The 13,779-nt window shown below is 43.3% G+C and overlaps 1 protein-coding gene across 1 annotated transcript in view; it reads right to left on the reverse strand.

Annotated features, from left to right (window-relative positions):
* Positions 1–13,779, reverse strand: part of NRG2 (neuregulin 2) — a 243,759-nt gene that overhangs the window by 37,195 nt on the left and 192,785 nt on the right. The window contains 2 exon segments of the mRNA XM_074291546.1: positions 2,596–2,714; positions 8,878–9,049. Coding sequence (XP_074147647.1) covers positions 2,596–2,714; positions 8,878–9,049 — 291 coding nt within the window.

The raw sequence follows: 13,779 nt of genomic DNA on the forward strand, positions 1-13,779 counted from the left end.
CCTTCTTTACTTAACCTTGTTGCACAGCTGTCAGGGGACAAGAAGAGAGGCCTCCCTGGAATACATGAGGCTTCTATTCCTAGTCCTGGCCGAAATAATTATGCCACTTGGGACCCAAACACATTGGGTCCTTTTGAGGTAGCTGGTAGTGCAACCTGGAGACTTAGAAAAGTAGGAAGGAAAGAGAGCCTGGGGAATTCCATCAGTATCATTCTGTGAATCCAAAATAGAAACTGGCAGCCACAGGGATAGGTCAATTCACTATGACTAGAAAGAATACCTGGGGCTAGACTGCTGGGCACAGATCTGGTAAGGGGACCAAGAGTGGGTGGGAATTAGATCCTGACTGTCCTCACAGTTTTTTTTTTTTTTTGTTTATTTTTTTGTTTTTTTTGGCCTATCTGGAGCTATTACAGACTAATCCCCAAGAGGCAGCTAGGTGGTAGAGAGGATAGAGTGCTAGACCTGGAGTTGGGAACCTGAGTTCAAATCTAACCTCAGAGACTTAATAATTGAGTAATCATTTAGCATCTCTCAGCTGTAGTTTCCTCAACTGTAAAATAAGGATAATAACTGAACCTACCTCACAGGTTTGTTGTGAGGTTTCAATGAAATATTATTTGTAAAGTGTTTGGCACAGTATGGCATAGCAGTTATGTTTAATAAAATGTTTCTTTCTTCCTTCTTTCCTCTTTCCTTCTCTTCTTCTTTCCCTCCTTCCCTCCTCTCTTTTTCCCTCTGTCCCTCTCTTTTTTCCTTCCCTCAGTTCATTCTTTCCTTCCTTCTCAGAATGGGTGATACATTCCATGAGCCCTAGGTCCCAGAGCTGAGATTCTCTCAGTGATTTGTCCTCAGGATTCCAGATACTTACTGTATATCCAGGAGGTAGAGTGATGGTGATAAGAGGAGACAGAAGAAAACAAAGTCCCTGTCTATGCAAACCTCACAGTTTAGATGGGAAGATTGGAAACATTTGCTTAACTAAATAACAATACAAGAAGACAATACCAACAATGTCAGGCAATGATTAATTGCCAAAAAGACAAGGTTCTATACAAAATTTAGGGAAATGAGTGATCGGTGTGGGCTAATATAATCAGGGAAGGCTTAAGAGGGAAATGAGGCTTAAGATAGGACTTGAAGTATGTACACAGTTTGAAACAGGCAAGGAGGATCAGGGATGGCATTTTCAGGGAACAAAGAATCAGCAAAGGCTCTTAAATGTGGGTGACAGACATGTTTTGAGATACAGTCAAGAACAACAGGTTGGGACACAGGCTTATTGTAGTAGGACACAAAGGTAGAGATAAAAACTGGGAACATTGGCTAGTATAAAACTGAGAGGGCCTTAAAAGGCAGGCTGAATTCATCCTTAATCTTACAGGCAATGGGGAGCTACTGATGCCTTTTAGGCAATGGTTACTGATGGTGGTGATGAGCAGAATGGATTAAAGAGAGGAAATATTGGAGTTAGGAAGCTATTGGTATAGGTATTGGTATAGGAGGATAAGGGTAGTTGCAGTGGGAATGAAAAGGATAGGCTAAAGGCGGGTTTTAAAAGACAAATTAATGGAATCTGGGGACAATTTGAATAATTCACAAGAGACTGGGTAGAGTCAAAGTTAATACCAAGATTTTCAGCCTGGATAATTAGGAGAACAGAAACAGAAGAAAAGTCAGAAGATGGAATTGGCTTGGGCAAGATGATAATGAATTCTGTTTTGGACACATTGATTTGGAAGTACAAATACATTCAAGTGGAGATGTCCAACAGGGAGTTCCCAAGAGGGAACTCACAAAAGAGGTTGGAACCACAATGTGGCTCAGAACATATGTCTTCAGATCTGTGTATTGTCAAAAAGATGGGGTGATGGGAAAGCCTAGGAAAGAAATAGGGCTTGAGTTGAGCTTGTAAGAAATACTAGGATGTGAATGGGTGGGAGAGATCCCCTTCAAAGAAGACACAAGAAGTTGTATATATAGTGGGAAATTGACTGAAGACAGAGGTTCTTGGACCCTTCTACCCATTACCACCTCAATGCCCAAGAGACCAGAAAGTTAATATCCACCCCAAATGTGGGTGCCAAGGGATTGTCCTCCCAATTCTGTGATTACCGCTCTCACTTGCCTCCGAGTCCAGTGCTCTGAGAGGGGAAAGTAGGAGGGTGTTTGTCAGAGGACTGTTCCCCAGTAAGTGATAAAACAAACACAGGGGTAGAAAAATCAGCTCACACTCCAGCCCAGGGGGCCCAGCCCTGACTCCCCCAGCTCCGGCTCCTGGCAGTCGAGCCACCCATAATTGCCTTCTAAAAATATCCCTCCCCCACCTATAGATTTCAAAATATTTAGTTTTCGGGGTATTTAAAATGTGAGCCAGCAGATTTGCCAGGTCTAGATAACAAAGCTAAACATTTATGCTTTAACTGCATTTCTCTTAATCTGCTGAGATCGTTGTGCTTGATAGGGAAAGGGAGTGAGAACCTGAGTGCAAGATGAATCATGTGCCAGGAGGCTCCCCAGCAGTGCACAGTGACTGGAAGCCCCCCGAGTCCTCCCAGACCAACCCCCACCTCCCTGACTCTCCCAGAGACGTACCGCTGTTCACAATCAGTTTGCCTTTGGCTGTGTCCTTTCCGAGAATGTTTTCTGCCTCACAGACATACTCCCCAGCGTCTTCCACCTTCACCTTATTGAACTGCAGCCTGGAGTTTCTTCTGTTTGGGGGAGGCAGAGGGTGGAGGGGTGGGGAGAAAGGAAAGAAGTTTTGATTGAAGGTGAATTGTTCTTCCCCTGACTGCCCCAGACAGCCTATCTTCCAGCAATGGAAGAGGAGGGAGGATACAGCCTAAGGACTGAATGTGGCTGTAAGGGGATGGAGAGAACCTACTGTTTTGGAGGGTGGAAGCTCTTGACTTGAGAGATCCTACACTGCTTGGGGACCTGCAAATGCTTTCTAGGTTAGGGCCCTAGAAGTAGATTAAATCCCCCCTCCATCCATATACCAAGAGCCGCCCCTTTTATTCCCTTAGTCTGCTGTTCATAAACTCCAGAGGGGTAGGGACAAGGTCAACTCAAGAGGGAATGGAGAAGAAAGGAGTCTATCAGAAAAATGAAGAAAAGTGAACTTAGAAGGAAAAAAAACTGCCAGCTTATTAGTTAACTATGACCTACTTCAGAAGAGATGAATGTGAGCCCCACTGAGACCCTAGCTCAGGGAGTATTAGTAGTAGCACCCTGAAAGACAGACTATTGTGGTAAAATAGATTCCCATGAACTTTGAGGATTCATGAGATTAAGATGGGACCAGTTGCTCCCCAGCACCTCGGAGAGCAGCTAGCTTGATGACAATTTTCAGAGCTGCTGAGTTGACAACACCAAACTTGGAATATTGTTCCTCATCCATTCACCTTCAAGGCTTTTTGATCAGGTGGGTTTGGATTTGAATAACACCACCAGCACTACCATCACCACCACTATGCATTTGTATGAGCACTTTGAACATTTTTTTCCCTTTATGCATTCCCTCATTCCTCTGAAGAAGGGGAAGAAGGGAGGGATAATGAATAATTAGCCCCATTTTATAGATGAAGTAATTGAGACCCAGGGGGATGACATGATTTGCCTAAAGTTATCTAGAATGTTAATGGTAGATCTGGACCTAGAGCCTCCACTTTGACTTCTAGGCTAAGGCTTTTCCTCTTACAAACTGCACTTCCTTTGCATATAAGTGAGCTAGTGAGTATATGCCCCTTGTGAGGACCATTACCAGGGAAGCCAGGGAATGCTACATGCTATATCTTGGTAGGAAATAAAAGTGACCCTTCTCCCTCTCAGGGGTCCCTGCTTGAGACTCCAAGTCTGAGCAAAGGAGGGGTACTTCAGATGTACATGGTGATCTTACCCTGACATATCACTTCCTCAGGCCCAGGAAAGATAGGGGTCTGCCTGTCTCTTTGGAATCTTTTTAGCTTCTGGAAATACAGCCTTTAAAATGCTAACCCAAAAGCAGTAATTCTGAGTGTATGTGTGTGGGTATGGGGGGTAGAGGGGGTGTAGCTGTTTTATTAATTAGATGGTTTGGGTTGATACAAAAATATAAAGAAAATACCCCAATGGTTGATCCTAACTCCTAATCATTTGCCTCCAATACCCTCCTTGGCACAACCTCACCTTCTCCCCAGCACTAAAATGGGCCACAGTGATGGTGCAGACATCCACTTTTTTCTTTCAGGATGCCTTTCCCTTTCATCTCAATTTCCTTTGGGATGCTTCCTTTAATATCCTAAATTCCTGGAAATCCCCTTGGCCCTACCTAGAGAATAATTGCTGAGCCTTTGACCCTAGCCTGGCCAGTCTTCTGGATGAAAACCCTGTCTCTTGAGAGAAACAAGACAAAGCGGGAAAATCTCCTTACACAACATGACTTCTTCGTTTCATTATTGAATAGCAAAACTAATTACCAACTTCCCAGAATATACCTTGCCCAGGGCCCCCTAGCTGTGAGCAGTGTATGTGTGAGGGAGGGGAGTAGCAAGAGAAGCAGAAGTGGAGGGGAGGGCAACAACAGGAGACAGGCAGGGCCAGAGCCCTGTGGGATAGGAGGGAGAGGGGCACTGGCATAGGGATGAGAGGACCATATCAAACAAATCAAATTGACAAGCACCACTTGCTTCTCTTCCAAAGAAATCTTTCCCCTTTCAGTGAGACCAAGATCCTCTAGGGACTATACTCCTTCTGGGACCCCAGGGGACAGCTTCCTACAGTTGTCAACATTTTCTGTTGCTATGGAGATATCCCTAGTGATGCCACAGTTATTACTCCTACCCCAAAGCACATTTTCAGCTTCTTGGCCCAGTTTCTGCCCACAGCCTTGGGGCTCATTCTCTTTGCCATTAAAAATATTTGCTAAGATCCCTTTGACCATCCTATCCTTTCTTTCTTGGCTCTAGCTTAATCAGAAACTGTGATCCCCTTTTATCAGGAGTCTGCCCTCACCATTCCTCCTCAAAAACCTCATCCCAGAAAAGGGGGACATGTGGGAGTCAGACTATATAAATTTTGAACTTAAAAAAACTTAAAAGTTTTGCTTCCCCCTTTTTCTTCATATCCCAGTTGCAAATTTCCTTCAAACTTCACCATGGTTCTTTTATAAGGGCAGGGTAAGGGGGAAGAGATTTAAGCTTCAACTAGAAGAATGGTGGGTAGATGGGGGAATGACCTTACTTACAGCAAGGGAAATATGCAAATATGCAGTCAAGGAATCTTCCATGGAAATCTTCAGTATAGCTACATTAAGACTGTTCTGCTATGAGTTAGGGAAGTTATATGTGATGCCCTCAGGAGACTCCTGTTAGTTCTAGGACAGTAGTTATTAATCAGAGGCCCATGACATGTTTGAAAAAAATTTTGTTTTTGTTAATGGATCAACATATTTGGTTTCCTTTGTAATTTTGTATATTTTATTTAAAATATCATACAGAGATGTGGTTTATAAGTTTTATTAGATAGCCAAAGGGATCTATAACAACAAAAAAGGTTAAGAACCTTTATTCCAACAGGTTTAGATTATCAGGCATTTGAAAAATAAGATCCATCCTATTGGTTTCTCACTAGAAGGGAACAACTGAGTCCCAGCTCCACAAAACAGAACATGGAGAGAATAAGGCACCCTGAGAAGTCTTTGGAGTAGGGCTCCTGTTTCCCCATAGTCTCAGCAGCTTTGCTTTCTAACTGTTCTTCCTATAGTCCATCACACTGGAGTCCTGTGTCCACTCTCCTCCCTAGATTTAACATCCTCTCCTCTCAGTGGCTCAGGCTGTATCTTCACATGTTGTATCCCCTTAGTTTCCAGGTTTTATTTCCCTATGTGACCTGGCACCCCCGTTCCCACATAGTGACTCTGGTTAGGAATGCTCCACCTCTCCCCACCCAACCCCCTCCAATCCCTACACTTCCTCTCCGAGCTGCCCGCCCGCCTGCAGGGCCTGTCCTAGCCTGCTTCTCATTAATGATGGAACATGTAGTTCTCCAGGGGAGGGACCTGGATCCTGAACTGGGGGGGGGGGGGGGGGAAGAGGGGGAGGAAGGGAGGAGGAGAAGAGGAGGTAGAGATTTTAAAAAACTGTTCCTAAGAAAGAAGGAAGGAGAGACTATAGTGAATATTGAAAGACAGACTGTGACAGAAAAAGAGAGGCAGAAAAATTCAGTACATAGGCTTACAGATGGAGAAAATAGAGAAAGCATAACAAGAGAGAGACAGAGACAGAGAGACAGAGACAGAAAGAGGAAGGGAGGGAGAGGAGAGAGACAGAGACAAAGACAGAGAGAGAAAGAGATGGAGAGAAAGAGACAGAGAGAAGAAAGGAAAGGGGAGAAGGAAGGGAGGGAAAAGAAAAGAAAGAGAGAGATCCAATAACAGAAGCAGAACAAAGTATTTGTTATGGAAGAAGGTCTCTATTATTCTTCCATGGGAAGGGAATCAATACTTGATCCTTCTTCCATAATGTCAGCTACAGAGTTAGGGAGAGGTATGTTGTACAAATACACATGTGAAAGCCTGATCCTAAGGGTCTCAGATTTATCTGAACTCCTCAGTGTTACAGGCCCAAGGATCCAGTTGAATTACCTCCATGTGGGGCATAAGCCATACTTTTTCCTTTGCCATTTCCTTCAAACAGGACTAGAATGGGGAGAGGGTGAAGAGAGGAGTTTCACTATGGGAAAACAATGACAAATATCATGATGTGGTTTAAGGAAGTTACTTAATACTAGAGAGTACCCAGGGAAGAAAGATCAAGGGAGACTCTACCTCAGCTCTACAAAGCAACTTGACAGAGGGAGAAATCAAGGTAATAGCTGTCTCAGGAAGAAAAGTGGAATAGAGAGGGGTCTGATTCCCAATTCAAGCATCTCAGACTAAGGGGAAAAAGAGCTATTTTGTCCAGAGAGTTATCAGTCATACAATGACATCATCACCCCAAAACTCTGTCACAAGGAAAGGGACTAGGGTCAGACTGGAGAATTCCTTTCCTCAATTTCACTTTGGGGATCCTACTAAAATGGAGTGGAGGAGGAGCAATCTTAGATCATTAGGGATCATTATCTCTACTGATGCTACCCACTGGCTTTCCATTCATTAGGACCTATGTTCATGGCTCCCATGTCCAGAGATTTAAATGACTCATAGCAAAACCTATAGCATAAAGGCAGCCCTTAGCTACCCACCTTTTAGCTACTCCAAGTGGCACTGACCACAGATGGAAGAGAACTAGAACATCAGAAATGGGCCCTCAGCATTATTAATCCCATGATCTCCCTAGGCTCAAGGTTTTTCTCTGAAGGGATGGTATGGATTTAGGAACAGAAAGAGAGGGGGAATCGAGGGAACTGATTTTATGAAAGCCTCTGGTAGTGGTGGGAGGGAAAGAAGGAGTGATATGATATTGCCGACCATTAACTTTATATGAGTGAAAAGGACAGGGAGTTATAAGGGATCTTAGTTGGAATAAATGGTATCCAAGTGTTAGGATAAAAAAAAAAAAATGAGTCTGGGATACAGGATGAATCCAGGAGGACTTTTATTTTGCTGGTAGGAAGGAGCTTTTCATTAATAGCATCCTCAGTCTCTCTCTCCACCCACCCACACAACCCCTTTGGTTCACGGCTGCTATGGATACAGGTAAATTCTGAGTTATTACCTTTTCTGGTAGGAGGAAGAGACAGAAAGGGACTTATTCCTGGGGTCTTCTAAATACTGCAGCTGGTTTTCCCCAGAGCCTGCCTCATATACACATTTACCCAGAGTGGAAACAAGATGATATGGGCCAACCCAATCCAAGATTTCAATAAGCCTCTAAGTTACTTCCCTTAGGTCATCACATAGAGATGGTTAATAGGCTAAGCTCTCAGGAAAGAGATGGAATGGGAACCCAGGGGCTTGGAAGGAAGTAAAAAGAACAAGTCTGGTATCTTGTCCCTGGGCTTCTTGTTTTCACCAGAGAAGACAAACATTTTCCTGAGGAGAGATACTTTTTCATGCTCTTCAAACTCGCTATTACCACAGAACAGTGGCTGACCAATGAACAGACAGCACATCCAGATCCTCTCTTCCTAACTCCTCCCTCCCTGCAAACACATAAATGCAGCCACTTTTAGGGAGGATAGGATGGCTGTATCCCTGACAATAAGGCAGAACTGTAAAGTGGGCGATTTCTTTTGCTATCCTCTCTCTCCTACATGGTTTTAGTGGCCCTTCCCAAGAATATATCAGGTGCTTCTCTTTCAAATCATGTCCCTTTCTCTTGGGACTTTGTCACCTATAAGATGACAGTCAGAAATCTAATATAACTTAACCATCTCTAATGGACACATATGGTACCTGTCAGGGAGACTCAGAAGCATTAAAAGGATGACACTTTGATCTAAAGCATTGACTAAGGGTGAGGACTTCAGGAATATGGTAGGATCCTGAAGAGATGGGAAGGGTGGTCTCTTTCACAGCCCCTGAAATCATATTATATAGTTAGCTTCTTTTACTTATAACTTGATTTCAGAGAATCACAAAAACTCCCTGAGCATTTACTAGATATTCATGATCATGCTGGCACTACAAGTTGGGGCTATATTCAAAGCCCCTGAGGCAAAGCAAGCAGAGGGAATTACTAAAGAATAGTAGGAAGGAGATTGGGTAAAATGGACACAGGGGTGCTAATCTTAGCGCAACCCCCAACTGTCTGTTTTGTCTCTTGCTTCTAGAGGCCACCCTTTCCCACAAGGCCAACTGGGGTTTCAGAACTGGGCTTCCCAGCTCTCTGCTTCCTGAAGGTCACCCAGAGGGTGCAGGGTAGGCCGCCATTGTCTAGGAAAGCAGGTACTTACTTGCCATTCCCATACTTAATTCGGATATCCTTGCTCCTGTTGAGTTCCTTCCCATCTTTGTACCAACGGTAGGTGGGCAGGGGATAACCGGCAGCTGCCTCACATTTTAGGGACTGCTTTTCCCCCACCTGGACCGTCTGGCTCTTCATTTTCTTCAACTTGGGTGGGACAGCTGAAAAAACACAAGACAGAGGGAGCCATCAATCCTAGCTCGGAGGATAGGGCATAGCAGATGGGGATTCCCCAGAAGGCAACAGGGTGTGCATGAGCCTGGTGAGGCTTGGCCCGAAGCCGGCCAAATTGTTATTTTGGCAAAGTTTATCTCAGGTGCCCCCAGGCTTCTTTTTCTTTGCTCTTTCCCTTTTTCTTGGAGCATCTTAAATCTTTCAATGACCCAGATCTTTCCTTTTTCTTCATTTTTCCAAACCTGATCTCAAGAAAGAATCAGCTATCAACCATTCACACCAAAGTATGAGCATAAATAATTGTAATAATATTAACTGACATTTATATGAGCACTTTAAGGTTTACGAAGCACTTTAGATACATTATCTCATTTGTGTCTCACAACAACCCTATGAGGTAAGTACCACTGGTATTATTAACCCCATTTTACAGTAAAGGAAACTTAAAAGTTTTAAAAGATATTAAGTGAGGCAAATTAAAGCAATTCTGAGGTTCCACCTCAATCATCTGATTATGTCATGAGCCAAAGATGACAAAAAAATAAAATGATAAATATTTGAGGGGCAGTGGAAAAACAGACACACATTAATGTATTGTTGATGATGCTGAGAATTGCTCTAGCCATTCTGGAAAGCAATTTGGAACTATGTCCCCAATAACTAAACTGTACATACTCTTTGACCCAACTATATAGCATTACTGGAAAGAAACACACACACACACACACACACACACACACACACACACACACACACACATTTACATAGCTGTTTTATGTAGCAAAGAGCTGGGAACTAAGGGAGCACCCATCAGTTGGATAATGGTTGAATAGATTATGGAATACCCTTATGTTATAAAAATAATGAAAAGGACAGTTTCAAAGAAATCTAGAAAGACCTGTTAATGATACAGAAGAGGTGAGCAGAACCCAGAGAACGATTTATACAATAACAACATTGTAAAGACAACTTTGAAAGAGTGAAGATCTCAGATCAATGTAATGGCCATTCAGGATTCCAGTAGACCCATGATTACCAAACTAACCCGCTCCAAGAGACTGATAATTCAGACTAAAATATCTATAGATATATCCAATACAGGATTTGTTTTGATAGGCCTTCCTTTTGTTTTTGTTTTTGTTTTGTTTTGTTTTTTTCCTGATGGGAAGGAAAGAAAATAGATTTTTAATCAAAAAAAAAAAAAATTAAAGTTGTAATTTGCCCATTATCATATAGCTAATGAATATTTAGATTCCAGATTGGATTCCTGATCTTAACTCTAAGTCCCACTACTCTTTACATCATATCATGCTGTCTCTCCATGTTGTCTCTCTTAGAAGAATTTAAGAATTTAACATCTCAATAGGCTATTTCAGGTGTACTAACTCTGTGAATTCCTTTCACCTCTATTTCTTTGATCCTTACCACAATCTAGTGGATTGTGGTCTGTGTCCTCATTTTACAGATGAAAAAAACAGAAGCTAAGAAGATGGAGTGACTGATAATATTTTAGAATTAGAATTTCAAAGGGCTTTTTCTTTGTATCTTCAGTGCTTAGCAATATGTCTGGCACACATTAAGCACTTATGAATGCTTGCTAATAGACAGTCTCCTTTTTTCATTTTTCATTTTTTTTTTTTAGGTTATACTTGTACATTCGTTTTTTATATATTTCCACATGAGTCATGTTGGGAAAGAAAATTTGGAAAAAAAAAAAAAAAGCAAAAGAGGAAAAGAAAGGTGACAATAATATCCATTGATCTACCTTCAGTTTCCAACATTCTTTCTCTCTCTATGCCAATGACATTTTTCATCCAAAGTTTATTGGAATTGCCTTGGATCACTGAATTGCTGAGAAGAACCAAGTATGTTATAATCGATCATCATACAATTATGTTGTTGCTGTTTGCAACCTGCTTCACTCAGCATCAGTTTGTGTGATTCTTTCTAGGCTTTTCTAAAATCAACCTGTCTATTATTTTTTATTAAAAGAATAATATTCCATTACTCAAATACTATCACTTATTCATCCATTCCTCAACCACTGGGCATTTACTCATTTTCCAATTTTTTGCCACCATAAAAAGTGACTCCTTATTTTAAGAATGATGAACCTGGATGGAGCCAAGAAATTAAGTGATTTTTTTATATGGTCCCAGAAAGTGGCAGAGATGACATTTAAACCCAAGCCTCCTAACTCTGAAACACAGTGCTCTTCCCTAAAGCCCAATGGACATGGCAAGGCTAGAACTAGTTTTCTGACTAGTAATTTAGTGCTCTAACTATGTCATAGGTTGCCTTTATGGCTGTTAGCTCCTATTAAAGGATTAGGTGAGGTAGGAGAGGATGAGGGGACCTTTCTGATATCTATAAAATCCCATTCTGTAGAAGTATCCTCCTCAGAACCCAGGAATAGGAAGAAGCACTGTGGACTGAGTATTGGGACTCAATAACAAGAGAGCATAACAGGGCTGCTCTCCTAGAATAAGTCTGGCTTGTTTAAAGGAAAAACAGTCTGCGTTTGTATTTTTTGTGTTCCTGTCCCAGACTGAACCTGGGCCAACACTCCAGGTCTGAGGGGTGGGGAATTCGTGGAACTTCCTTAATAATTAGTGGTCAATAATACAGGTGTGTAGTGCTTTGTAGCTCTTTGTTTCCTTCTCTGATTGCTGTGTGAACTATAGGACAAAATGGGAGTTGGACTTTTTTCTTACTGATGGGGAGAAGACAAAAAGGCATCAGTGTTGTCCCATGAGAGTTGACTGCTTCCAGATGCTTGGACTAGGCTTTAAGCAGGAATCTCAGGAGGGAAGTTGGAGCTAGAAGGAGACCTCAGGGTAAGGAGGCTCTAGGGTCCTTTCCATTCACTACTTAGAAGTTCATCTCAGGAACAGTCCTTGAGGTCCTAGAAAATTGTTAGACTCCTCCTTCCGGGAGTCACTCTAGACCCTGTCTGGACTAGAGAGTACAGTGAGATAACACAAAGGGCACAGCACCTACACGGCGAGACTGAAACCTCGGCCAAGGGAAAAATTTATCTCTAATTTTATTCTCCTTGTTCACCTTCCCACCAGAGAGAGGGAGCTCTTAAAGCAGTAAGCTAAAAGCTGCTCCAGCCGTAATGAGAGATTAATTGTGTGCCAGAGAGTCCAAGTCCTATAATGGAGGTAAATGGTATGGCTGGTGGGCAGATACACAGAGATCACTGGCAAAAAGATGAAGAGCTATATAAGTACCAGTAGGAATGGAACTTCCCTATGAAACAGCAGAAAATCCTGGGGTGACTCACCCCCAACCTGGAGCTAGGGGGCAAAAGAAGCCTCCCTGCCATCAAGGGTCATTTTTTCAATCTCAGTTCAATCGGAATGAATCCATACCTCTTTCTGGCCTTTCATCTCTAGAACCTCACTTTCCATGGATTTCTTGAGTCAGGAAGGATTTCAGAAAGTTCATTCCTCAGAGAAGGACCTCAGTGACATTTCCACAGGCTGTGGATGTCTAGAGGTGGTTGTGCTACATAGAATAAAAGGAAAATGCCTCATAGAAGCCTTAAGTCACCAGGAAACTCTTTTCCTTGAGGCTGGATTCTATAATACTCAAGGAAAACAGGCCAGGCTGCAAAGGTCAAAGGCCTCAAGGCCCAAAGGAGTGGGGAACCTGGGAGTCCACTGCCTTCCTCTGGGGTTCAACACCACTGACCTGCACCCAGGCGTCGCTCTTGTGCCCTGGTACCAGCATAAAAAACAATATCATCAACAAGTTATTTTTCTTTTTAGCATTCTGGGAGGCGCCTCTGATGCTGACAGCCCAACCTCGTTAATCTGAGGCAGGCACCAGGCCTTCAGAGATCTGACACAGGAGGCCTGGCTTCACCACCCAGGGAAAGCACAAGACCCCCTCCCTCTCCCCCAGCACCCTCCCTTCCAGGCTCCGCCCATCAACAACAAGGGGATAGGTGGGCAGGGCCAGCGGGTTCTTGAAAGGACTAATGATCCTCACCCTCCTGACTAATGCTGAGCCAGCCCCTTTGCTGGGAAACACCCCGAAACATCAAAGTCTCCCACTTCTCATCTGTCAACTAGGCCCCAGCATCTCAACACCCCCCTCCACCTTCCTGGGGAACTTCCACCTGCACCCCAGCCCAGATGGAGGTGTTGTCTCCAACTCCCCTCTTCCCGCCCCCAATCCTGCTGTAACCCATAGGCTAGTAATTATAGACTCTGAGTTCAAATGGAAAAGAAAAGAAATGGAAATTAAAAAAAAAAAAAATGCAGCAGCCATAAGAGGTTCCTGTCCCTTTCCCCTTGGCTGTGAAAAGGACAGCCGGACATCTCATGCTCTGCCTCTGATTGGTCTGCAGTAGCAGTGGCTCCGCCCTCAGGTGTGCATGGCACACCACCGAGGGGCCTTGGCACAGAAACTCCCAGCTGAGCCAGTTTGCATCCCCCAGGGGCAAGGTTTCTGATGGCAGCCTGGCATGGGCCTAGCCAGGCAGTTCTGTCTGCCCCTACCTGGCTTAGACAGCTTGCCAGTATCCTGGAATCTGGAAGATGTGACTTCCGATTCTGTCTCACCTGTGGGAAAGGACAAACCACTAAAATGGGGATGATAACAGCATTGACCTCACAGGATCAAAATGAGATAATACATGCAAAGCTGTCTGCAAAACCTTAAAACTTAAAAAAATTACATATATGTTTGCAGACTGTTGGAGTCT

The sequence above is a fragment of the Sminthopsis crassicaudata genome, chromosome 2 (genome assembly GCF_048593235.1).
Source record: "Sminthopsis crassicaudata isolate SCR6 chromosome 2, ASM4859323v1, whole genome shotgun sequence".
NCBI classification, from domain to species: domain Eukaryota; kingdom Metazoa; phylum Chordata; class Mammalia; order Dasyuromorphia; family Dasyuridae; genus Sminthopsis; species Sminthopsis crassicaudata.